The sequence below is a fragment of the Gorilla gorilla genome, chromosome 9 (assembly GCF_029281585.2).
Source record: "Gorilla gorilla gorilla isolate KB3781 chromosome 9, NHGRI_mGorGor1-v2.1_pri, whole genome shotgun sequence".
Lineage (NCBI taxonomy): Eukaryota > Metazoa > Chordata > Mammalia > Primates > Hominidae > Gorilla > Gorilla gorilla.
In genome coordinates this window covers 91,042,874-91,070,540 of record NC_073233.2, presented here as the reverse complement: position 1 = coordinate 91,070,540, position 27,667 = coordinate 91,042,874, and the positions used below count along the sequence as shown (strand labels likewise).

General features: G+C 37.9%; 1 protein-coding gene across 8 annotated transcripts; it reads right to left on the bottom strand.

Moving 5' to 3' along the window:
- PCF11 (PCF11 cleavage and polyadenylation factor subunit) lies at window positions 1-27,667 on the bottom strand. 8 transcript variants are annotated; one of them, XM_055355568.2, is made up of 16 exons: window positions 26,994-27,667; window positions 23,167-23,292; window positions 20,754-20,942; window positions 20,221-20,415; window positions 17,916-19,030; window positions 17,329-17,512; window positions 16,739-17,222; window positions 14,637-16,204; window positions 12,721-12,817; window positions 7,456-7,575; window positions 6,841-7,012; window positions 4,646-4,829; window positions 3,782-3,937; window positions 3,300-3,392; window positions 2,718-2,753; window positions 1-1,118 (listed from the first exon to the last, which is right to left on the bottom strand). In XM_055355568.2, exons 1-16 carry the CDS (start codon window positions 27,183-27,185, stop codon window positions 903-905), a joined length of 5,127 nt encoding a protein of 1,708 aa, XP_055211543.2. In that variant the 5' UTR covers window positions 27,186-27,667; the 3' UTR covers window positions 1-902. The 8 variants fall into 8 exon arrangements, with proteins under 8 accessions (XP_055211543.2, XP_018892446.4, XP_018892447.4 ...); XM_019036901.4 differs by having other exon boundaries at window positions 6,841-6,946; XM_019036902.4 differs by having other exon boundaries at window positions 6,841-6,943.

Genomic DNA, 27,667 nt, shown 5'->3' with positions numbered 1-27,667 from the left:
TTTCTTCATCATTCTATTTATTACATGTATGAATATTAACATCTCATGGTGTCCATCTAAGTCAAAACCAACAAAAGAAAAAAGTTAACCATATCTCAAGCAAACATTCTTACAGATTCCCATTACTTAAAATAGAAATATGTTCATCTGCATTAAATCATTTGACAATTTGAAAAAGTCTTTAAAAAAAAATCACCTTTAGTACTTAAATATATTTGTTAATTGTTTGATGGCATCAGTGTCCAAGTTCAAGAATAAAACTTGCATCATTAGATATTTTCAAAAGTGAACATCTGGATGGTTCTCTATACCTGGAGATGTGTTTGTGTATATATATATATATATATCTGCAAAATATGTCCTATTTTGTCTTTAAAATTTTTTCAAAATCTGGCTTTTCTATTTGAGAAAAGCCCTACGGTGCTCTCTCGGAACCCCCTTTTGAAGGATGAAACTTCAAACTTGCTTCTTTAATCAGTGGGAGGCTACTAGAAAAAAAATCTTATGTTGAGGTTGCTGTTCAATTCCATTTTTACCCAATAAAAAGTACAGAAACTATTTGATGGTGTGCATAAATATTACACTCCATGAATAGCAAAAATATTTTTTATTTATAATTTACAGTTGCACAGTGAAAAATCGTACATTTTTACACATACAATTTCATTTTGTTAAATTTGCACACATCTACAGAACTTTCACACAACAAGCACCTGAAACTCTGCAGGCAGTAGGAAATGCAAATACTAAAATGTATTTATTAACCAAATGATAGCTGAAGGCCCTGCCTCAGCCAGACAATTTATATAGATATGTCTATATATACATAAAAAAATTCTTCACCTTCTAGACCCAACAGCAGCTTTTTTAAAAAAAAGAAAAACATACCTTTCTCATTTTATTTAAACTGACTCGACTGTGTCATTTTCTGTTTTAATTTCAGAGGGTGTTGCTATGCTTTCCTCTGTACAAGCTGGTGGTGTATCAATTCGTTCTTCCTTAACTTTGGGACTTTCACAGGGTTCCTGCAATTCGTTTTTGACAATGTTCAACATAATATTCAAGGGGTTTTCAACTGGTGTCTTGCTGGGAGATGGTGTACAATCAAATGAAGATGTCTACAAAATGAAAGGCCCTATGAGTACTGATAAAAGTTCAAAATCCTCACATTAAATAACATTTAGTCTTGTAAGACCCTTGTACAGACAAGAAAACACACACACAACCAAATGCAAATGAAACACGTGCCTCCCAACAAAATGTGCCATAAAAACAACCAAAAATAAAATATATATTGCACGTTCAATATGTACTCAGCAGTGAGTTAAGCAGTTAACAGCTAAGTTGTAGGACATTATACAGCCAAAAAAAGTTGATTAGACATGCTTCTACATTTTAATCTCTACATAGATGTTAAACTCATACATATATCTTGGGACTTGTTACTACCCTAATTTCAAATAGTCTGAGGATTTTTTAAATCCCCACAAGCCATCACCCTCAACACTAGTCTTCTGACAACCTAAATAAACCTTCCAAATTGCCTCCAACCCATTATCTCTAAAAACCTATTTATTCCATTACTTGATTTTAAAAACAGACTACAAATATGACCATTTGAACTTTTTTTTTTTTTTTTTTTTTTTTTGAGACAGAGCTCACTCTTGTCGCACAGGTTGCAGTGCAGTGGCATGAACTCAGCTCACTGCAACCTCCACCTCCTGGATTCAAACAATTCTGCCTCAGCCTCACAAGCAGGTGGGACTATAGGCACCCGCCACCACACCTGGCTAATTTTTGTATTTTTAGTAGAGACAGGGTTTCACCATGTTGGCCAGGCTGGTCTCGAACTCCTGACCTCAGGTGATCCACTCGCCTCGGCCTCCCAAAGTGCTGGGATTACAGGCGTGAGCCACCACGCCCAGCCGACCATTTGAACTTTTAAGGTCAACGACTGGTATCATTTTTAGATTCCGTATGTGATCATTAAAAAGTATACCTATTTTGGCCGAGCACGGTGGCTCACGCCTATAATCCTAGCACTTTGGGAGGCCAAGGTGGGTGGATCACTTGAGGTCAGGAGTTCAAGACCAGCCTGACCAACGTGGTGAAACCCTGTCTCTACTAAAAATGCAAAATTAGCCAGGTGTGGTGGTGCACGCCTGTAATCCCAGCTACTTGGGAAGCAGGGGCAGGAGAATCCCTTGAACCCAAGGAGGTGGAGGTTGCAGTGAGCCGAGATTGCGCCATTGTACTCCAGCCTGGGCAACAAGAGCGAAACTTTGTCTCAAAACAAAACAACAAAAAGAAATATACCTATTTAGATGGCTGAATAGAGATGTAAGAAAAAAAATAGTAGTAAATGCTACCCATAGCTCTAGAAACGTATCCCCATCAGGATCCTTATCTTCACTTTTCCTCACATTTCTTTGGGCCTAGTGGACTAGTAAAAGATACCATGATTCAAGTGAATAAAATGCAAGGAATGATAAATTTCAAAATTTTAATTGTTTGCGTTATCACAGAAAATGATATTCATATATGTCAATTCTGTCAATCTGGCACCAATTTTTACTGAACAACCTAAATGCTATATCAAAAAACAAAAACAGTTCAATATATTAAGTTTAAAATAACAATATTGCTCTGATGCAAAAAAAACTGAAAAGTAAAATTTATTAATGCAAATGAGAATACAGTAACCAAAAAGAACTTACATTTTGATAATCTTCATAACATGATGGATGATAAATCTGAAGCAAAAAGAAAAAAAGTAAATATGTGCATATTCATTTCTAATGGGCTATTCTGATATTTCTTTTTAACTTTAAACCAGAAGATAGTCTTTGGAAAGAAGACAAAAATTATTTGGTCCCAAAATGGATAAAACCAAATTTTCATCCTTATGCTTAAAGAGTCTGAAAAACTGACTTCCCTTGGCCCATTTAAGTATCTAGCCTAACTTGCTTTGTTTTCAGCACAGTATAGTTTGATGATGAAATATAAATCCACAATCAAAATAGTGTGGGCAGACAGAAAAACGACTAACTAGATTCAGAAGACCTAGTCCTGGGTCTGTCACTAACTAATAGTGCAACCTCCCGTGTAAAGTGTACAGAACCGGGTGACTGCTAAGATCCCTTCTAATTCAAACATTCTATTACTAAAGTCCAATACCTTTTTTATTAAGACCAAAAATCAAACAAAAACTATTATGAACCCCCTCCTTTCAAAGTAATGTGTTAACCCAACAAAAAAATACTAATCTTAACACTTCCTTATAAAGAAATGAAAATTACCTTTCCATCTACTCTAATAGCATTTTTCAAATGCCATTCCTCCTCTTCTTCATCCCAGTATTGTTCAAATTGTTCTTGACAGATTTCACAACTCTAAAATAGAATCATATAAAATGAAATTTACATAATAGACCATATTTAACCCCATTAAGTAAAAATATACAAACACTGTTAAGTGGAGTAAAGAATTTATGAGTGTTCCAAAAGTTTGAATAATGTCCAATATACAGTATGATTCAAAATACATTTACGGGATTCTGTCAATCTTTCCAGCAAAAAGAGTAAACATTTCACTGCTTTTGGCCACTGTAGTTATGAAACTCAAAGCTAGATTTTAAGAGTAAAATTGAAGAGTAGAGCTTTCAAGAAGTCTTAAAATCATTAAAACAGGGATATAAATATAGTGATGTGTTTATGAGTATTTACTTAAAGGAAGTGAGGGACACTCCCACTGTGAGAAAACTTAAACGTTCTTCTCTCACCTCAACTGCTCCAGCTGGTCCAGCAGGTACACTTTGGAACTCTTTTTCTTTAGCAGCCTCTTGAGTTTTGAGCACAACTTCTTCATGCACCTTTTCAAAAAACTGGCTCTTTGCCCGTTCTTCCAGATCAGCTATCTCCTCAAATTCTATCCAGTCCTTAAAAGGAGTTGATTTTTAAAAGATTATTCCATTTATTTCTAAATTTTTACTGTGTATCTTCAATATAATGCCATTTAAAGGTAGGGGTATACTATTTTCTACATTATGCTCTAATATTATTTAAAATTATACTTTGAAACATATAACTAATAACAACATGAAACAACTAATAATTAAGATCTTTTCCATTAACTCTATAGTTACAACTACTAATTCAAAAAAGACAAGCTTCAAGTATATATATATATATATTTTTTTTTTTACAAAAAACAGTCCTAGAGCCTTGGAATTTTAGAGCTAGAACAAGCCTGTAGGCTACACTCTAATCTTAATTAAAAAAAAAAAAAAACATTCCCTTCAAAATTCATTTTTTAAAAAATGTGTTTATATTCCAGGGGTCAAAGCCTTGGACTTTTAGAGCTAGAACAAGCCTGTATGCTATACTCTAATCTTAATTTAAAAAAAAAAAACTCTTCAAAATTCATTTTTTTAAAAATCTGTTTATATTCTAGGGGTTTTATTCAGGAAATTTAAATGTTAGATTCCAGCAGTTATTAAAATTATTAACTTATTTAATTAAAATTAAATTTTAATAATTAAATTATTTAATTAAAATTAAATTTTAATAATTATTAAAATTAATATACTTTTAGAATGATATAATTTAAGCCTAAAAGATACTATGGAGGCACATGGGTTACTTACTGTTAAACTGTAGTACCAACGTCTATGAGTGACTTTTCTGCTAACATCCTTTTCAGTTCTATTTTGCCGATAATGCCAGTCCAAATGATCTGCATAAACATCTGTCTGTGATGTTGTAAACCTCATTCCACAAGAGTAACACTGAATACCAGTGTACAGTCGATTTATAACACTGTCATAACGTCTATTTTGAAAAAGAAATAATCTTTAGTGTTGATAATATGGCTTAATGGCCTTTAAAAGCCAATTACAAATATTTCAATTTTCCATATCGTAACAATGGTGAAACCAAGAGCTGGCTGAAACAGTTAATACCCAAAGATCAGTATTATTCTCTAACAATGTGATTGACCCTCTTTACCTTAACTTTGGTGACTTTTGGAACATGGAGCCTGTCTTCTTATTGATAGCCCTGACTCAGTTATTTACTTCCTTTTAGCTAAAAATGAAATGATCCTGTGCTAGCTAAGAAGGCAATAGTTAGCTTATTCTAGTTTGGAGTCAAGTCAAGATGGACATGGCAGAACAGTTAAATTTCACCTCTCTAGATCTTTGGCATTCTGAATAATTCAACTTCTCCACTCTGGTGTAACAGTGAAAAAAGTACAGAAGAAATAATAATAGTATGGATAACTAAAGAGAAAACTTAGAATACCATTGGGAAACAATAATTAGTTTGCTGTGGTCAACAAATAATTAGTTTTTTAAATTCTGGGCTCCCTATTTGGGAAGAAACAGGTATATATAGAAGACCAAGTAAGTGAACAAACAGAGCAGTTATTAACTCCAAGAAAAAAAAAAAATAGCCGGGCGCAGTGGCTCACGCCTGTAATCCCAGCACTTTGGGAGGCCAAGGTGGGCAGATCACGAGGTCAGGAGCTCGAGACCAACCTGACCAGCGTGGTAAAACCCTGTCCCTACTAAAAATACAAAAATTAGCTGGGTGTGGTGGCACATGCCTGTAATCCCAGCTACTTAGGAGGCTGAGGCAGGAGAATCACTTGAATCGGGAGGCGGAGGATGCAGTGAGCCAAGATCATGCCACTGCACTCCAGCCTGGGCCACAGAGTGAGACTCCATCTCAAAAAAAAAAAAAAAAAGTAGAATAAAGCAAATAACAGAACACTGGTACTTTGTTACAGCAACAAAATAAACATCTAGTCACAATATTAATATTGAATAATAAAAAATAGTCTTATAACTACATGGAGGGGAGTTAGTAGGACACTACAAGAGCTAGCTAAATCCACCCCCCCACCCCTGTTTTTTTTGGAGATGGAGTCTCGCGCTCTGTCACCCAGGATGCAGTGCAGTGGCCCGATCTCAGCTCACTAAAGCCTCCGCCTCCTGGGTTCAAGCAATTCTCCCCACCTCAGCCTCCCGAGTAGCTAGGATTACAAGTGCCCACTACCACGCCCAGCTAATTTTAGTATTTCTAATAGAGACAGGTTCTAGTAGAGACACGTTACCATGTTGGCAAAGTGAGCCACCGCGCCCAGCCGATTTTTTTTAAATTGTAAATGCTGGACTATGAAAATCTCATTGCTGAACCTCAAAAATGTTAAGAATATCAATACAGAAAAAATGATGATAAACAAAATGAAACTAAACAGGAATACATGAATTATCAATACCTAATATTTAAACTCCCTAAGTTTTCTGTATCACAGATTAAAAAATGAAAATTTTGAGGGACCAGGTGTGGTGGCTCACACCTGTAATCCCAGCACTTTGGGAGGCCAAGGCAGGTGGATCACTGGAGGTTAGGAGTTCGAGACTAGCCTCGCCAACATGGTGAAACCCCATCTCTACTAAAAATACAAAAATTAGCCGGGTATGGTGGTGCACACCTGTAATCCCAGGAGAATCACTTGAACCTGGGAGGCAGAGGTTGCAGTGAATCAGGATCACGCCACTGAACTCCAGCCTGGGCAGCAGAGTAAGACTTTTGGGGGTGGCCTTTGGCCCAAATACTTGTACAGCAGACATATTTTAAAAGACGATTTAAAAATAGGCTTCCCAAAGACTATGTTATGTATATTTTACCACATTAAAAAAAAAAAAAAAGACTTCCAAAATGTTAAAACAGTAAAAGGGATAAAGGGAAAGGGAAAGCACTAATAGTAACAATGTCCACTATAACAGTGTTATTAAAGTCACTGCCTCTTTATCTTAAAGAAAATTAGATTACATACTGTTTCAATTCTTCAACTGTAAAATTAGTAAGATCTGGAACATCTTGATCTTCATTTTGATCTTCCTCCTCTTCAGGGGGAGGCTGAGCAGTTACTTCACTTACTTCTTCAATTAAGAAGAGACATACAAATTTCTTAATACCATTCTCCATGTATTCTCTACAGAGGAACACTATAGTATTATAAGCAAATAGAGAAATCCACCTAGTCCATTCAGTGCTTCTGATCTCAAGTTTACTGGCCAAGGAACCTAATACAATTTTTTATTTTGATATGTGATGTTAACTCTGATCTCTTAAAAGTCATCTATAATAAAAGTCATTTATTTCATCAATATTCAAAACCTTTTCAAAAGTTAATCTAACATACAATTACTGGTAAAAAGCCTGCACATTAGGTATGTTAGTTAACTGAAACACATGTCCACTACAAGGTAGTTCAATCTTAGGAAATCTAAAAGAATTTCATTATAAACTGAAAATCAAAAATAAAAGCTATACCCAGGAATTCAATTATTTTAAGGACCTTTATCATAACTTATATCATTATATTACATCATACATCTCAAAAACTTAATGAAGCTTTGTGTAAATTTAAGTATAAAATCACACTTACGTGTTGTAGCTGAATCAGTTTGGGACAATTTGAGAATTCCTGTTTTTAGCAATTTTGAAAACAATTCATTTACATCCACCTGACTGAGATGATTATCAGGATATGCCTTAGGGAGGGCTCCTAACAAAAAAAAAAAAAGAAAGAAAAAAAACCACTTTTGAAGTTAATGTAGAACTTAAAGATGTAAATTATACTAAGCATTTTTCAAAGTTTTCTTCAAGATGTCCTGCCAACAGTAAATTTGACAAAATCTAATTTATAAGTTTAATTTCAAAAGCCCCTAAGATTATCTTTTCATTTAGGTCTACAAGTCAGCATGACTTGAGAATATATTCTTTTTTCCTTCTTTTTTTTTTGTTTATTATACTTTTAAGTTCTAGGGTACATGTGCACAACGTGCAGGTTTGTTACATAGGTATACATGTGCCATGTTGATTTGCTGCACCAATCAACTCGTCATTTACACTAGGTATTTCTCCTAATGCTATCCTTCCCCCAGACCCCCCACCCCCCGACTGGTCCTGGTGTGTGATGTTCCCTGCCCTGTGTCCAAGTGTTCTCATTGTTCAATTCCTACCTACAAGTGAGAACATGCAGTGTTTGTTTTTCTGCCCTTGTGATAGTTTGCTTAGAATGATGGTTTCCTGCTTCATCCATGTCCCTGCAAAGGACATGAACTCATCCTTTTTTATGGCTGCAAAGTATTCCATGGTGTATATGTGCCACACTTTCTTAATCCAGTCTATCATTGATGGACATTTGGGTTGGTTCCAAGTCTTTGCTATTGTGAATAGTGCCACAATAAACATACGTGTGCACGTGTCTTTATAAAAGCATGATTTATAATCCTTTGGGTATATACCCAGCAATGGGATTGCTGGGTCAAATGGTATTTCTAGTTCTAGATGCTTGAGGAATCACCACACTGGAGTTGAGAATATACTCTAAAACAAATGCTGACAACACTGAAAACAATGACCCTTTATGCTCCCTTCTCCCAAGCAATGCAGCACCACCTCATCTCCAACTTTCCACCTTTCTAATTCTCTCTTCCTCATCTTCTAAGTACACTGAAAAAAGTAGTTTTATATAGATGAAATAGTTTATTACCTCTTAGTACTAAGCCTAAGTGGAAGTACTCCTGACCTCAATGCTCCCTGACGTAACAGGAGAACTGAAACAGGGAGATGAATCAGATGGCTCAGAGTATACCTGCTCCTATGACCTTTGCTAAAAAGCATACTGCCCTTGCAAAGCAGCTCAAGCTATTGCTGAAAAGGTGTCATGGTTACTAAAGCTTCAATAACTTGAATAAATAAGATAAGCCTAACAATCTTGTTCTTCTTGATAAGGAATCCTCATTGGTGAGGAATCATTCCAGTCTCATATTTTTCCAAGCACTATTCTAATAATTGTGATTCTTTTTTTGTTTTTATTTTTGTTTTGAGACGGAGTCTCGCCCTGTTGCCCAGGCTGGAGTGCAGGGGCGCGATCTCAGCTCACTGCAAGCTCCACCTCCTGGGTTCATGCCATTCTCCTGCCTCAGCCTCCAGAGCAGCTGGACTACAGGTGCCTGCCACCACACCCAGCTAATTTCTTTTTGTATTTTTAGTAGAGACGGGGTTTCACCGTGTTAGCCAGGATGGTCTTGATCTCCTGACCCCATGATCTGCCTGCCTCAGCCTCCCAAAAGTGCTGAGATTACAGGCATGAGCCACAGTGCCCGGCCATAATTGTGATTCTTTAACTCAACTATGAAAACAGTATTTTAGGCCAGGTGCAGCGGCTCACACCTGTAATCCCAGCACTTTGGGAGGGTGATGCAGGTGGATCACCTGAGGTCAGGAGTTTGAGACCAGCCTGGCCAATATGGTGAAACCCTGTCTCTACTAAAAATACAAAAATTAGCTGGTTGTGGTAGCCCATGCCTGTAATCCAGATACTCAGGAGGCTGAGGCATAAGAATCATTTGAAACCGGGAGGCAGAGGTTGCAGTGAGCCAAGATCACCCCACTGTACTCCAGCCTGGACAAAAGAGCAAGAAGACCCTATCTCAAAAAAAAAGAAAACAATATTTTAATGTATTTGTATGTCACTATGATGCATCTCACTACACCTATACAGAAAAGTTCTGAACCACTAAAAATTCCTCTTAATGGCAGAAATTCAATTTGCATCCACATACAGATAATCCCTACCTTAACCACTGTATACACTTATCATACTGCCTTATATATCGTAGGCTAATTAATGTCTGTTCAAACTAAATGTCTGAATACATGAATGAAGAGATCAACTTCAATAATCAATTACAGTAACATTTAACTCACTAGTTTAACCTTTACTTTCCTTTAAATTAGCTATTTATATGCCTAAGATGCAAAATTAGCTATTCACATGTCTGAGGGCAGCCAAGTCTAGTAACCAAGAGCATAAACTGTGGAACTAGACTCCTGGGATTTTAACCAGAAATTCCACTTTCTAGTTGTGTGACTAATCAAGTTCCTTATCTATGCCTCAGTTTCCCGTGCCTGTAAAAAGGGTAATAATAGTTCCTACCTAAGATTGTTATGAGGTTAAATGAATTAATATTTGTAAGGAACTGAGGTATTTGGCATTATTATGTGTTTTTTGTTAAACCAAAAAAAAAAAATCAATAGCCTTTCTACATTATAAAGCTCTTTGAGGCCGAGTGTGGTGGCTCACGCCTATAAACCCAACACTTTGGGAGGCTGAGGTGGGAGGATTGCTTGAGTTCAGGTGTTTGAGACCAGCCTGGGCTACATAGTGAGCACCCTCTTTAAAAAAAAAGAAAAAAAAAAAAAAACTTTAAAAATAAAAATAAAGCTCTTTGAAGGATGAACCTTATTAAATTCATCCTAGCATACTGCCTAGCATACAGCAGATGACTAATATGTCTGAAAAATGAACATGGGTATATTTCCTACTAGAAAAGGGATTTTACACTTTCAAATTAGAGAAGGAAACTTGAGAGAAGCTAAATATAGCACACTGAAAACTGTTGACACATCTTTTAAAAGTAAGAAGAACTTGAAGAATGAAGACACACCTAATGTCCCATTCAATACCCCCAAACAAGGGGAATAATTGTAATTTCCTCTGTGACACTGCTATGTCCTGTACACATACACATATAACCCAAGGTTGTAAAAGCAAAACAAGGCTGGGCACAGTGGCTCATACCTGTAGTCCCAGCACTTTGGGAGGTCAAGGCAGGTGGATCACCTGAGGTCAGGATTCAAGCCACCCTGACCAATATGGTGAAACTCTGCCTCTATTAAAAATACAAAAATTAGCCAGGTGTAGTGGCATGTGCCTGTAGTCCCAGCTATTGGGGAGGCTGAGCCCGGGAGAACTGCTTGAACCCGGGAGGCAGAGGTTGCAGTGAGCTGAGATCATGCCACTGCACTCCAGCCTGGGTGACAAGAGCAAGACTCATCTCAAAAAAAAAAGAAAGAAACAAGAAAATTTGTAGTTTCTGTAGAGCGTCTCATGCCACTAACCCCAATATAACAAATCCTCTGCTCAACAATAAAAACTGAGTTCTAAAGGAAAATACATTAATATAGCAGTTGACGAGTTACAAAGTACTTTTGCATATACTATATCATTTGATTCTCTAAAAAAAAAAAAAACAACAAAACAGACAAATACTGATACTACAATATCATGTTTTTTTTTGGTTTTTGGTTTTTTTTGAGACAGAGTCTCACTCTGTCACCAGGCCTAAGTGCAGTGGCATGATCTTGGCTCACTGCAACCTCCACCTCCTGGGTTCAAGCAATTCTCCTGCCTCAGCCTCCTGAGTAGCTGGGACTACAAGCACGCACCACCACACCCAGCTAATTTTTGTATTTTTAGTAGAGATGAGGTTTCACCATGTTGGCCAGGATGGTCTCCATCTCTTGACCTTGTGATCCACCTGCCTCGGGCTCCCAGAGTGCTGGGATTATAGGCGTGAGCCACCAAGCCCGGCCCATATGCTGTTTACAGAGGGAAAAAACTGAACCTCAGGGGAGATACTTGCTTAAAGCCTGCGCATTTATAAAGTAACAGAGTAGAGATTCCAACCCTGGTCTTCTGGGCTTTAGATCCCAAATTCTTTCCTTCTCTTTTCATTATAGTAACAAAATAATAATAATAACAAATATTAATTAGTCATAATTGTCCATGTAGAAATTAAAAATTAAAAGCTTCCAAATTCATTGAATTTCTTGACACAATTTAAGGACTAATGTATAAAAAAGAGCTTGGCTAGGATTTCCTAATTACTTCAGAAGTTTTGGAAAACTCCATAAATTTATTGTAAACTGATTAACTCAATACTACAGTAAAGCATGTTTCTGAAACAGCTGTTTCAATGATTCAGAAATGAAAGCAAGTATCACTAATGTATATACTTCCCACTTACCACATATTAAAACTAAAATTCATTTTGCCGGGCATGGTGGCTCACACCTGCCATCTCAGCACTTTGGGAGGCTGAGGCGGGCAGATCACTTGAGGTCAGGAGCTCGAGACCAGCCTGGCCAAGATGGTGAAACCCCATCTCTAGTAAAAATACAAAAGTTAGCCCAGTCTGGTGGCGCACGCCTGTAGTCCCAGCTACTTGGGAGGTTGAGACAGGAGAATCGCTTGAACCCCGGAGGCAGAGGCTGCAGTGAGGCAATATGACACTACTGCACTCCAGACTGGGTAAGAGAGCAAGATTCTGCCTCATAAATAAATAAATAAATAAAACTAAAATCCATTTTAAAAGTCCTTTTATCTAGTACTAAGCATCACCCCATAGTAACAAAGATGCTTATCAGTGAACCTGGCTAGGAAAGCCGCTTTTTGCTATTTGAGTGCCCATAAAAACATAAAAATTAATCAACTTTATTAATGCAGTATCCTCAGTATTCACTGAGATTTCTGAGGTCTGTCATTTATTTCATTCTATCTCAACACAAATGACATACCTTCCCTCCCACTCCCAGTTTCCACCCAATAGGTTTCCTTCCCTTTGTTTAGTGGACTACAAGTCCCCGCTAACCATCTCTAGCTGTAAATAGGGTCAGTATGAATACACATCCACAATGTAAATAAACTTAGAAAAGGAACAAAAATATGTCAGCCAGATTAAATTTCTCTAAATTAAATATACCTTTGCAAAATTGTCATTTCCTAAAATTCACAAAGTTAGCTATTCAACAAAACAATAATCATTTGTCTTTTGAAAAACAAAGTTCAGAAAGTACATACCTGAAGGATTCTGAACAAATCCAGGATTTTGTGGATGAACTGGTAAAAACTGTTGTCCTTGACCAAAAGCTACTGGCTGAGCAACACCACTCAGAACCTTTAAGAAAAACCTTAATTTTAAGAACATGCTTTCTATATTTCAAGTAAAACTTTTAACATCCTAATTACATAAAAATATTCATAGATGTCACAAGGCCTGGCTTATAAATAAAGATTTAGAAAGGTAACTTGGCTGCATCACTTCACTTCTAGGTCTTCTACAAACAGGAACAATAAAACCTTCCCTTATCTGTTTCACAGAGGTATAAGTTACTGAGAATGGGTTAAAACTTCTTTGAAAAGTTTAAGGTACCTACTAGAGAGGCAAAGTAGCCCCCCAAAAAGGAAAATGTAAGATACCGTGCAAACATAAGGTAACTAGCTGTGTTACTTTACACAAGTCACTTTACCTTGCTGGTGCTTTCCCTTATTTTACAAATAGAAGAACTGACATAATGCAATATGATCTATACACAATCACAAGGGCTAGTTAGGAGCAAAACTGAGGCCAGAACTCCTAACCCTTGCCACTTTTCCACAGATATCAAAAGCCTGTTTTAATTAGCAATCTGAATTACCAAGCAGGTAAGCATCTTGCTTGGCCATCATCTTTGCACATGGTTATAGCCACATTACAAAGTAATCTTGTAAAAGGTCTTGTAAAAGATGTCAAAGGGAATGTTAAAAAACAGAATAGTCATGGAGCAAGAACTATACTGGCATACAAATACAGCATTTGCAGTCCAGAGGGAGGCAGGACTTCTACATATTGCTGGTATGTGAATAAATATCCATTTATAATCCTTGTTCAGTATACATGTGGACTTTTGGTAGTGAGTACACATAATAAAAACCCCACCGATTCTGTGTAATGTAGAAACAAGACTAAGTAAGTACCATTCTAGAGTATCTGTCAATAACAGTATCATTTCTTTCAAGGATATACAGTAGAGTAAATCTAGGCACACCAACTGTTTTTTCGTACCATTAGAGATGAACAGAAGGACTACTTTCTATCAATAATGTTCCTAATGTACTTTTAAAATCTTTCTTATTTTGTATTTTCTTCCATGCAATCTCACTACTATAAAATAAATCTGTCACAGTAAGAAAATGTCAGCACCTGGAAAAGAAGTAAAACTCAGCCTAGGAGAATTTCAGCACGCAAGCAAAAGTAGTCATTCAAAACCAACCGACCGAATTAATCACAAATTGTAAACATACTGCCTTAAAGTTATTTCAGCATGCATTTTAAAATGTATACAGAACAAGTGTGAAAGAATACCAACAGGTAACTGTGCATGTTTCGTAACCAGAGTGTATTTGGAAGGCTATTTGCTATGTTGTCATTAATATCAAACAATTGTGTTTAACTGAAGTGACTGGAAAGGTGATAAAAAGTAGGAAAAAAGGACCAAAAAAAAAGAATTGTAGACTGTGAAAGCAGGGACAAAATTTGATCTTCTTATTTAACTCAGGTTAAGGAAATTCTTGGTCAAAGAACAGTTCAATCAGTTCTATGGCTACCTTAAAGCATATCAGGGCTCAACAGTTCTGCAATGTAGAGGTCTATGAAACACAATTGTATAATATCTCAAAAGCTTTAAAGCAAAAAAAAAGAAAAAACAGAGCTGGAGGTGGGGGTTTGATTGAGATATTTCCCTAGATCCTGAAAGAGCTAAAATCAATTTTGGATTTAAGTTGCAAATTTCATCCCCAAGAGATGCTCATCCCACTTCCTTAGCATGTGGCTTTAGAGTACATTAAAAACTTCTTTCCAATCTACACAATAAACTATGTCCTGAAAACCTTCCTAGAAACATTAAAAAATGGTTAACTTATCTGCATACAACGCAATTTTAGAATAACAGACTTACCTGTTGAGATGCCTGAATATTTCCTACTGTCATTGGAGCAGGTATATTGCCAAAGTTTCCAAACTGAGAACTCTGAAGATTTTTTTCATCAAAATAGTGTCCAGAAGCTCTGTTAAGTGGATTAGAGAAACTCTGGTTTCCAGGGCCATGTGGTCCATTAAAATTTGGTCCTTGAGGTGAATCAAATATTTGTTCATGTCTTTGGAACTGTAGTCCTTGGGATGGGGCATTAAAAGCATTGCCAGGTGGATCATTATATGGACCAGTCTGATTGAAAGATACTGATTCAAGCCTTTGTGAAGGATGATTGTCAAATCTTGTGCCTTGAAGACCAAGAGGAATATCAAACCTTGATGCTTGCTGATGTTGTGGACCATCAAATCTTTGAGGTACACCGTCAAATCTGGGTTGAACCTGCTGTCCAGGTGGTCCATCAAACCTCTGAGGGCCTGGCTGACCAGGAGTCCTTTCAAATCTAGGACCTGGCTGACCATGTAATCCATCAAATCTTGGCAAGAGTGACGGCTGACCTGGCTGCCCATCAAACCTTAAAGCATGACAACCTTCAAATCTTGGACCACCTTGACCCAGAGGCCCTTCAATTCTCAGGCCACCTCCTGGTACAGAAGGACCCTCAAACCTCATTCCACCTCCTTGTTGGACTAAAGGGCCTTCAAACCTGATACCAACCCCTGGTTGACCATGTGGACCCTCAAACCTAAGGTTCCCACCAAGTTGATTATGTTGTCCCTCAAATCTCAGACCAGCTACTGACTGACCATGGGGGCCCTCAAACCTCATTCCAACCCCTTGCTGTAGCAAAGGGCCCTCAAATCTGATTCCACCTCCTGGCTGACCATGAGGTCCATCAAACCTAATCGCAGCCCCTGATGGACCATGACCCCCCTCAAATCTAAGTCCACCTACAGGCTGACCTCGGGGATTATCAAATCTAAGTCCACCCACAGGCTGACCATGAGGTCCCTCAAACCTTAGACCACCCACAGGTTGACCACGATGTCCCTCAAACCTCAGACCACCCACAGGCTGGCCTCCTGGTCCCTCAAATCGCAAACCACCTGGAGATCCCTCAAACCTCAGACCAGGGGAACCTTCAAACCTAAAACCACCTCCTCCTGCTTGACCAATTGGGCCCTCAAACCGCAGAGGTGTCCCCACTGGTCCTGGAGGACCTTCAAATCTCAAAGGACACCCACCTCCTAGCTGACCTTGTGGTCCCTCAAATCTCAAAGGGCCTCCTCCCCCCATTTGTCCTGGTGACCCATCAAACCGAAGAGAAGCTGGTGTGGGAGGTCCATCAATTCGAGGGCTTAATTTATTAGGTCCTTCAAAAATCATCTTCGTTGGGCCATCTCTTGCTACTGATGGCCTACTAGGTCCATCAAATAACGGTCTGTCTTCAGCTAAAGCTGTAAGTCGCTGATTTGTATCCAGGCCGGCAAATCTTGATGCTGGACTATCTACAAATGGTTTATCTGAATCTTCATATCGAGGTCGCTTAAGTGGAAAACGATCATTGAATGGAGATCTCTGCTCTTCTCGCACACCTTTTAAAAAGGAAAAAAATTATTTTCACTAAATCTAAAGTTATCTTAAAATCTTCTATTTTCGTATGAATGTTTATCCAAAGATGTAACTATCTCACTACATTAGAGGGGCAGGAGAGACCGACAGCATAAAGCAGCAGATAAGAGGATGCCCTCTAGAGTCAGACACACCTGAGTAACAAAAAAATTCCCATCCTATCAACATACTAATTATTTCATTTTGAGAGCAAGTTATTTAACCTCTCTTTTATTTCCTATCTGTAAAATAGGGAGAATATACACTTCATTGTGTTGTTGTGAGGATTAAATCAAATTACATATTAAAAAAACCTAATGAAGTACCTGACACACAACTGGCCTTAGAAATATTAGCTCCCTTCCCTTCCCTTTCCTTAAAGGGAAAAAACATAACAAAATAAATGGGAAAAAAATGGTAATCTGAACAGTCACAAAAATCCATCCCCACTTAGCTTGTTCATTTTCCCTTCACTGCTGTGTGATTCAATAGGCATAATCTGATTTAACTTTTTCTACCTTTAGCAGAGACTTGCTCGTCATGTCTTCTCCGGCCCTCATGGGGTGAAAGATTCTCAGCATAAGTACGACTCCCAGATATAGGAGAAAGACGTCTTGCTCTTTCACTAAATTGTTCTTTTCTGTCAAACTGTGCTCCACTATTCCTACTTGCATGTTTACTTTTGGATGGCTCACATTCTATTCCAGACAACAAGGCATCAGTCAAAGGGTAGTCAAAAATATCAGGATCTAAGAGATCAAGTCTTGGAAATGAATGCTGAACCTGTGTCCTTTTCAGTTTTGCTTTATGTTCATAGTAGGTTAATTCAGCATCAGATAAGAGAGGTTTCTTTTTTAATCCACCTTTATTTTCTTCTGTAGGACTATCCCGTACATTGCATCTATGTTTACCTTCTTGATACTGAAATAGCTGTCGAATTTGATGCACAACAACAAGGAAGTCATCCTGTGTAATTTCACCAGATGCTAAACGTTCACTCGTCTGTATAGGGGTGATAAAAGGAAATAAAATATTTTAAATATAAAAAAATACCAAAAAAATAGACGATAGATAATGATGACTACATGGGATTAATCATAGTAACTACCTTTTGAAGTAATTCTCTTTTGCTTGCAAGAGTTAACTCTTTAGGAATCTGAAGATTGGCATCTACACTTAATCGATGCTGTTGCTGCTTTGGGGCTCGAGGTGATAAAATTCCTTTAGTGCTTGACCAGCTCTCCCTATGCCTCAGATGAGGAGGTTTACTATGTTCATCAACCTGTTGTAAGCTGAAACCATAAAAGCAGTATGTTACATTGAAATGTTTTTTTAAAAAATAATCAGGACCATATTTAAAGATTCTTTTCAAAGGATATGGTTAAAATGGGCATATGTAACCACAAAAAGTAATTAAATGATTAAGAGCACAAAATATGAAATCAGCAAAAACAGATATGAATTCTGATTCTTGCATGTCCTGGACTGCAGCCTTAGGTAGATTAGTTAACCTTTCTAAACTTCAGTTTCCTTATCTGTAAAATAGAAATAATAGTATTTAACCCACAGAGATGTAAGAATTAGATGGAAAAAAAGTACTAATAGCACCTAATAAACATTTTCCGATTTTTAAATTAACACTATCTTTTGAAACATATACACTACTACACTTGACTTAAAATGTTAACATCATACCTTTTATTTTCTTCCCAACCAGATTTCCATCTTTTGGCAGACTTGGAACTTTGCCAGTTTTCTACATTCTCCTTTGGTTCAGTGCCTGACTTTGTAGAATGCTGATTTGTAGTTTCTTGTGGTCGCTCCTCTTCAGTCTTTTTCATTCGCCTTGGATCCCGAATATCCTGTTTAGTACTTCTCTTAGCATTTCTGTCTTCCCTAGAAGGTGGTGTAAACTCTTCCATATGTGACTGCTTAGCTCCAGATTGGCGAATCTTTCCAGCTTTAGGTGTCGATGTTGGAGACATACTTCTTTGCCTTCGTTTGGGTGACCGCCTATCTCTTCTCTTTGGGGAATGTATAATTGGTGACCTAGACTTGGGTGATCGAGATCTTGATCGCTTTCTAGTACTCGATCTCCCTGGTTTTGTCCCCTGTTTTTCTGACTCTTCTGTTATTGTATCCTGTTTTTGTACAATGCCATTTATGATTTTATTTCTACTTCCAGCCAGTCTGTGTTCGGATGACTTCATGTGCTCATCTTTATCCTTTTTTTCTGCAGTTTTTCTCTTCTCTTTCACATCATCATCTTTGCCATCGGTCTTATCCTGAAGATGTTTTTTTAATCTTGGATCTCTCTTGTTCATATCAGACAACCTCATACTTTCCGATTCTTGATTTTTCAAGTCTTTTGTGTGAGATAATTTGTTTTTCAAAGGTGAGGGTGATTTCGATTTCGACTTCGATTTAGAATCTAATTGGTCAAGTTCTTTCTTGGTTATTTTTTCACCTGATTTACTTTTTTCTTGCTTGGATGAATTTAGTTTTTCAGAGGGTATAGTTTTACTTGTCTTAGTATCAGACTGGTTTAATGTGTTCATTAGAAATTCTTTCCTGTGACTCTGATCTTTTCCATGAGAATGTTGGCTTATCCTGTTCAGACGAGGATCCCGGTTAGTTCCTTTTAAATCCTGAATTTGTAAGGATGGTCCTGGACGGCTTTTCTCAGATTGCACAGGAACCTGATGAGGAGCTTTAACTGCCATAGGGGGAATCTGTGAAACATGTAATTTGGATGGTGCAGATCCAGGACCTAAATTGGATGTTTCCTGCTGAACACTAAGAGAAACTGCCTAAAACACAAAATAAATGTTCATGTTACTGTAAAACATGCGGATTGTCAAGAAATTGCAAACAACTGAAGAAGATAATGCTTTATTCAATAAATATATTTACTCAGTACTACATTTAAATTGTACACTTATAATGTATAAATTGAGATTACAATGAAAAGAAAAAGTCCATGATTTAAGTTGCCCATTATTTCTTACTAGTATTTTTTGAGACTTTATAATATAATCTCTAAATAGAATGAAAAAAAATTGTTTCTCTTCCTTATTGTTCAGGAATCTGAGCCATACTGCTCCTAAGAAATTGCTAAATCACTACACTCCGGCTGCACAAGAATCAGAGTCATTTCAGCTAAATTCTAAGTCCTAAAATTTAGTTTCTCCCAAAGTGGTGCTATTAATGAACTTATAAAATTCTGCCTTCCTGCACCTCATTGTCGAATAAGCTCAGATGCTAAGCAAAATAACTTAGTATAAAGTCATTTATGTGTAGAAAGATATAATCTTCCTGGCCTCCTTAATTTTGTCATTTCTGTTCAGGAAGCATAAGCTCATAAAACATTAAAGACTATGCAAAAATATTTGCCACAACATGCCTACTATCTTGGGACTGAAATATTAAGTCCACATAATGTAATGATTAAACAAAATTAAGATGCTATTTTATAAGATAGCAATCTAACAGAAAACTACCTGGAGGAAATAGTGTAGTTTTGTAGTTTTTGGGGGGTTTTCTTGAGACAGGATCTTGCTCTGTCAATCAGGGTAGAGTGCAGTGAAGCAATCATAGCACACTGCAGCCACAAGTGATCCTTCCAACTCAGCCTCTCGAGTAGCTGGGATCACAAGCATGCACTACCCCACCTGGCTAATTTTTTTTTTTTGGGTAGGGCCTCACTATGTTGCCCAGGCTGGCCTCAAACTCCTAAACTCAAGAGATCCTCCCACCTCGGACTTCCCAAGTGTTGGGATTACAGGCACGATCCACTGCGCCTGGCCTATGCAGTTTTTAATCAAGTGAATTTTACAATAAAGATATAATAGTCTAATAAATATACTGATTTGTAAAATAAAAGTGAAAAAAGAGTACACTATTAATAAAAGTAACATGTTAATAAAATTCAAACATAAACATTACTTCCCTATTGTTAGACAGGTTTAAAATATTTAAAATGAGAATCTCCCTTACTTACCAACTGTGCCTTAGCTTGCTCTAGCTCAAGCTCCAGCTTTTTCTGCTGAAGTTCTAACAACTGTTTTTGCTTTGCCAGTAACTGTTGCCTTATTAGTTGTTCTTGTGTAAGATTCTTTTGTATATCAGGAACAATTGGAGGAGTGGAGATGCTAGGGGAACTGACCACTGTACCAGGTGTTGAAGGCTCCTCGGGCTATAAGAAAAGACAATTTGTTTAAGAAAAACATATCAGCTAAAACGGAAGCTAGGGAGTAAAAATTATCAGCTTAACTCTTAATATTATCCAAATTCCTATCACACAGAAGACTTATCAGAAATTTATAACCCAAAATAAATGTTACATAATACCTAAACAAGGTGAATATATTTCTAAATAAAAATTCCAAACATATACGCACTATTTTTTTTTTTTCAAATTGAACCAATTCACTACAGAGTATTCTATTTTGGCTTTCTGGCAGTAAGTTCTGTAGAAGAATTCAAAATGTGATACTTAAAAGTATGTTACTTACTATTCATATTAAAACTTACCGATTTATTTAAAAATTTAGGATTCACGTGGATGCTAGACGTATTCACATTGGGGGGTAGAGGTTTAATAGGCCAAGCAGGATCTAATGAATTGACTCTCACATCCAGGGCATAAAGTTTCTTCAAAGGGAATATTTCATCCCATGTAGAACGTAACTTAAATAAACTTTTCCTAGTATTTTCATCCACCTAGAACAACAGAACAATTCTATGGCTTGTTAAGTTACTATAGAATATTTTATATATTAAATATAAGTTATATAAATCTGCTCTACTTCACATATAGAACTGTACTACCCATTGGTAAGTATATACAATAGTAATAATTTATTAAAGGTGCATTTCTCCTTCAAAAACAAAGTAATTAAAACCATTTTCACCTAGCCTTCATGCAAGCAACCAACCAGTTGAGCCTTTCTATATACAAAACGTTTCCACATCTTAGAGCTTAGTATAATATTCCTAATGTTACTCTTTCTCTGGGAAAAAAAAATATAAGACAACTAGAAAATATAAAACTAAAAAATATAAAACAACTATAAAAATTGATTACCCGATGGCTTAAATGTTTTAAATTATTTACATAGTAGTACAAAGTTAAAATTAAAGCAAAACTATCTCACTAACCAATGCTCAGCAATACTATATATGGTTGGGTACATAGGAACAAGATATTGTGGTGTGGAAAGCACTTTAACAACTGAAATTCACAAAATCTTAACCACTGATAAGCCTTAGTTTTAAATAACTTATCTGTTCAGGTTTGTGATGGCGTAAAAATGTTTAGAAAATTTGCCATTGCCAGGCACAGTGGCTCACACCTGTAATTCCAACACTTTGAGAGGCCGAGGCAGGTGGATCACCTGAGGGAGTTCAAGACCAGCCTGACCAACAATGGTGAAACCCCGTCTTTACTAAAAATACAAAATTAGCCAGGCATGATGGCTCATGCCTGTAATCCCAGCTACTCGGGAGGCCGAGGCAGGAGAATCACTTGAATCCGGGAGGCGGAGGTTGCAGTGAGCCGAGATTGCGCCATTGCACTCCAGCTTGGGCAACAAGAGCAAAACTCCATCTCAAAACAAAAAAAAGAAAAAGAAAGAAAATTCGCCATCAAGAAACCTAGGACTTGGGAAAACTGAGTTAGATTTTCAACATTAGGATAGACAGTAAAGCCTTAACTATATTCATAAGTCTTCAGATAATAATGTATTTATTACAAGGTCATTTTAATCAACTGTCATGTTAATGCCCAGTTAGATTCAGTAAAGGTATGCTACCAAACACCCAAGTGAATTTGAACATACTGAAACCGAAACCAAGAGGTTGGTTAAGCTTCTCCTTAAGACTACAGCCTCTGGTTAGCAGTATTCAGCAAATGTCTACAATATTCTATTAACAAGCATTTTAATGCTATATGATATAGAGCTTTCCAAATTTCTTCTGCATACACTATTTCTCTAAGAACTTAAAAACATTTCTCAAATAGCAACTACTTATTTTCTAATAAACATGTAAAATCTAATACCGAATAGTTCTTCCAAAAAAAATTCCAATTCTACAAATCTGACAACTGACACACAGGTGTTCATCTACTAAAATATAATAACTACCACCAAATATTGACGTTAGGAAACAATCTTTAAACCTAAGTATCTCATAAATGCCTTTTTGTTCAATGTGAAAGATATAGCCTGACAGGCAGAGAATTACCTCAGCAAATCCCTTGTCTTCCTCAACATAATACTGCTTTAACCAAACCACCATGTTACAGTGTTATGGAAGAAATTTACAATCTCTAGATATGAAAAATAAGCCTAATTTCTGAACACTAAGGTAGGGGGAAAAGTATTTCCAGAATAACCAACAGCAATTAACTGGTCCACCATTCACACATACCAACAACATTCACCTAAAACATACTTGAACAATGTAACAAAAGTAAACATTTCCAGAAAACAAAACAAAAAAACACAGAAGTTTCAGGAACCAATCACAGGTTGAAACACTGAGGGATTATGCTTTTTACCCCCCCAAGAGAACAGTCAACATCCTAACACCAGAAATGTAAACAATGAAATTTTAATTACTCTTAACAATTTCAGATCTTTTTGCCTGGTTTATAAGTGATGAAACAGATGTTCAAATGAACACACTCAATTTTTTTAAAAAGCACAATTCTAAAAGCAAATCCATCTATTCTTAAATGGATAATGTAAACCCCTGGAATCTGTTCTAAAAATCTAACATAAAACATTAACTTCAGCCTCTTTCTTTGAAATGGTACTAACGATAAATGTCCAAAAGTATAAAACATTTCACCACCCAAGAAAACCCAACACAAAGCAAATATTTATTTAATCAGGAACACATTTTTTAGAAAAAACGCAAATGTTTCTAAATGCATATGTACCTTTTCAAACACACAAATAAATGTTGCAACTAGATTTTTAGTAAAGGCAGTGAGATACTCTCTTCCAACGTTTTTCACAATAGAATCCATAAGGTACATAACAGGAAGCTTCTCTGAGGAAGGAGCCTGAATAAAAAGAAACTGAGAAGTTTAGTATAATGAATTACCACCAAATCGTTATTTAAAAATGAGTTTTTAAACCTACAATACAGACCTCTATTTTTGTTGATACTAAATATTTTTGAAGTAATCTTTATGAAACTTAAGTGTTCAATCAAGCTCTCAACTCTTACAATCCTTAGTTGAGCACAAAAAAGCTCAGAATTACCAGGATGAACAACAGCTGTAATCCCTAATATACTCATTTAACACTCAATGAAATTTCAAGTTCATGTGGTAAAAAGACCTGTGTTTTAAGTGACAAAAATAAAGAGGAGGCGAGGGAAAATTACTTTATATAATCCAAGTGTCAGTTTTGTGACCCATATTAACTTACAATGGTGTGCCTACACTCAAAGCAGTTTTTAGACCTCTTGTAGAAACTAATTTCCATGGGCATATTTTATATGTTCAAGTCTATGAAGCTTTTGTTACCTGTAAAATCACTAGGATTACTTCTCTATAATCCAAATGAACAAAAATTAAAAACACTTCACCTAGGAAGTCAATGGCAAAACACTGAAACTTGCACACGAACATGCAGGGAGTTGCAAGTTTGTTACTCAGACAAGAAAAACTGGATAGAGCAGCCGCCGAATCATGTAAATCAGGTTGAACTTGACTCTGGAAACCAGGATTTGTCCTGAAGATTTTCTTCACAGCCTGGACTCTCCGCCGAGATATTTTCCTCTGACATGCACAAACCAAGGGTTATAAATTTGTGCAGAGCCAGTGTGGTGATGCTGATACAGATGGCCCTTTCCAAAGTAAAGAAATGTTGCCCCAGTTCAACTGCAATGCCTACCCACCACTGGCTTTTAGAAGGCACAGCAAGCTTCCAGAAAGCATCAGCAGGTTCACAGACTTGTTGAGGAGCGTTAAGACACACCATAATAGTTTTAACTCTGACTCCAAAGGAGCACCCATCATTTAAAAAAAAAAAAAAAGACAAAACAAAAAAAACAAACTTAGGTTATCCCCATTTACCCACCCCACGTGTATAGGAATCTTAACCCTAAGTAACACTTACCCATAGCTGCCTGAAGCTAGGGTAGGCTCACAGTTCTGGAGTACACAATGCCATCATATATAAGAAAACCAATTGCCCATACAAGTGTGTGGAAATGCTCTTGCTTCTGATAACACCTTTACAACCAAAAGTTGGCTAAGGGAAGCTTTGAATAACTTTGTATGAAAAATTTCTTTTAAGGTACTGTCTAATAAAAGGGTTCACCCACTGCATGTGGGTCAACTATATTAAGTACGAACACGTCAAATGGTTTACTGCTGTGTCTTTACCTTACCATGTCATGTTTTACACCATTTTAGTCATTATTGTGCTTATGAAGATAAACAGGCTCTCTTAAACACCAAAGTCTGTTAAGTAGGCTAATTTTTTATTGTACAAGTGAAGTCCTTTTATGTATTATTTTTCGCTACTGCTCTCTCTTGGGAGGAGTCAAATTAAGTGTGAATCCTTTAAGTTTAGTAACGCAGAGAAACTAAAGAATAAGGACACAAACATTCACCTCCAAAACACAAAACCAGGCCAGTTTGCTACCAAATAACGGAAATCCCTCCCCTCACCCTCGATCCCAACCCAGATTAAGATAGATCCCCCAAAGTGACTTTTACATCTTTTCCTCAATCTGGCTTTACAAAAATAACCAGGAAACGTGTGCCCCCAAAATTTCAGCTGTCTTTTACCAGCAAATAGCCCATCTATTTTCATCACTGTGTAGCGATATACAAACACAAGTTTTATGTGGTCACTATATTCAGCATTTAGTTTTCGGTTCTCGAAGGTCTTCCGGATCCATTAAAACCCAGCAAGGAAACTGTTCTTTGAGTGACAACCTGAGCTGCTAAATATTAGGCGCTGTGGAATATTAAATCCCAAGATACGAGGTAATTAGATTTTAAAAATCAATGTTTTTGCCTTAAAAACACAAGTGCTTTAAGGCATTTAATGTCAAGTTAAGCCTTCAACAAGGCAAAAACTAAGTTTTCATGTCCAAGATGTTGGTGGTATCAATAAAAAGCATGTTGAGTATGAGGAATGCTTCCTTTTTAAATCTCATACTTAAAAAAAAAAAAGCTGTTTTACATACACTTTCACAGGAAAAAGTGAACGAAAACTTGTATCTTAGCTGTCAGACTGAGCATGATAAACTTGTTGAGGCCCTTAAAAGGAAAAAGGAAAAAAACCCTTCCTTTTCGTCCTCTTTAAATTATGAAAGGACCACCTGAAACCGTGTATCTTGTGAAGAGGTTTACCCAAAAGAGTGGATGGAACCTAAAGAAGAATGAACCCAAGTCACTTAAAGACTTTTGTTTAAAACACACAACCACGTAGATAAAAATAAGTCTTGGAAACAGATTCTACACCTTACAAAGGTAAATAAAAAAGACAAATACATATTTTATATGTTTTATTCACAAATTTTATAATACCAGTCACACATTTCAAAACCATTTATTAGAGTCAGACCACTCAAGTTTTACACTAGACAGAAACCGTCTCTAAACAATATATTGGTGGTTGTTGTTAAAGTGGCCTTTAAAAAGGGGTTCACTCTGCTAAAAGGAGGCTCATCCTGATAATTGCAATCACTAACAACTAGAAAAAACTAAACCATGAGTACAAGCTTGAAAAATAAAATGTAGCACTGGGACGCTATTAAAACTCATTGTAACTAAGTTTAACAGTAACTTTACTTAAATGACATATCGCTCCCATATGAATCCACAGAAGAGGAGGACTACAGGGAAATATAAGGTGGCAGAGGACCACTTCTGTCAAGGGGTAAAGAAAAACACTCCTTCGCTATCAGGGAAGGGAGAAAAAGAGAAAAGGAAGAGGAGGAGGGACTGAACTTTTCAGAGAAACTGCAAGTACTTGTTACCCTCTGGGCCAGTTCTCCACCTACAGGTTGGATAAGATCTCCTCCCCCCACCCAAACCCCACCCTCAACCCCACTTGCCCCTATTTTAGGACAAATTAGACCCTCCAATAGGAGAATAAAAGTTTTATCTAGCCGCCCCCACCCCAAAATGGGGCTGACGGGAGTGAGCAGCTGCCTGGCTGGCAGGGAATGGATTCTCCTCTCTTCCCTTTCGCATCATGTGCTTTTCAGGCGCCATGTTGGGCTCCTAACAGGCGGCTGCTCCACTCGGGGCCAAATCCCTATTCCCACCCACCAACAGCTCGCTCCCAGGTCCCCCTTCACCTCCTTCCAACCCACAGAACACAATTACCAAAAAGGGTGCTTGGGGAAAATGGGAGACCCACTCTCCCACTTCCCAGGGGATTAAAATGGCTTATGTTAACTCTTACTTCCCCAAACCACAAACTGCCTTTAAGTCTCCCCCACCCCAAAGGGCTCTCTATTCAAAGCGTGTGTGTGTCGGGATATACAATGCGGTGGCCTAAAAAGGGAGTTGGAAAGCGGAAGTGGGACTCCACCCTTTATCCTCCCCACTCCCTCCCCCGCAGAGGCCCATGCTCGAAGCCTGGGCCAAAGACCAAGCCTGAGTTGGAGGGGGGGTGGGGGGGTTGGAGAGAAGGAACACTGTCCCCCTTGGGATGGAAGCGAGACCTGGGATGAGGCTGACACTAAAATCAGGGAGTATTAGAAGTAATAGGAGGCTGCGGGGTGTATAAAAACCTTGGCGGTTTGGGCCTCGATGAGAGAGACGATCTCCTTGGCGAAGGGCAGGTTCTCCTCGGCTAGAATGGTCAGCATATTGATGTGCGGCTTGCTATTGAAGGTCAGGTCTTCGAGCGATGACTGATAATCCCGACAGGCGTCCTCCCGGGCCCCCGCAGCACCGGCCTCGGCCGGCGTCTGCTCTGACATTGCGCCGCGGCCCCCCTCCGAGGTCCGCTGCAGCTGAAGCTGAAGCCGCTCTGGATACCCCGCCTCCCTTCCGACTCCTCTTCCTCTCCCCGGCTCTCTCGCGGCTCCGGCTTCACCACATGCTGACCGCGGAGGGGGGATGGGGGACGACACAGGGGGAACCTCGGGTATGAAACGCCGCCGTCTCGCGGGTGATCTCCGTCCACTTCCAGCCGCCACAGAAGCTTCTTTCTCCACAGACACAAAATGGCGGCGGCAGTGGCGGCTCCAGCTCCGAAAATGTCTGTGTTCCCAACCGCTGCGTCGTGCGAAATGAACTAGGGGAGGGGAAATGTGCGGTAAAAGGGCGGGGCCGCTGATAAAACCAGGCGTGATTGGCTGGCCCGGCAACGTCACGAGCCCCGCCCCCGGCCCTTCCGCAGGACGTCCTGGCACCGCCTTCTTCTCCGGCCTCTACCCGGACTTTCGCAACATCTACTGCT

Bases quoted from the DNA above. Each gene is read 5' to 3' on its own strand.
- PCF11 (XM_055355568.2), bottom strand. From the start codon at position 27,185: ATGTCAGAGCAGACGCCGGCCGAGGCCGGTGCTGCGGGGGCCCGGGAG. The intron at 23,293-26,993 runs GTTTTTATACAC...CTTTTTATTCAG, and splicing joins TCGAGGCCCAAACCGCCAAG to GCTCCTTCCTCAGAGAAGCT. The intron at 17,223-17,328 runs GTAGTTACTATG...ACCCCTATACAG, and splicing joins AAAGAGAATTACTTCAAAAG to ACGAGTGAACGTTTAGCATC.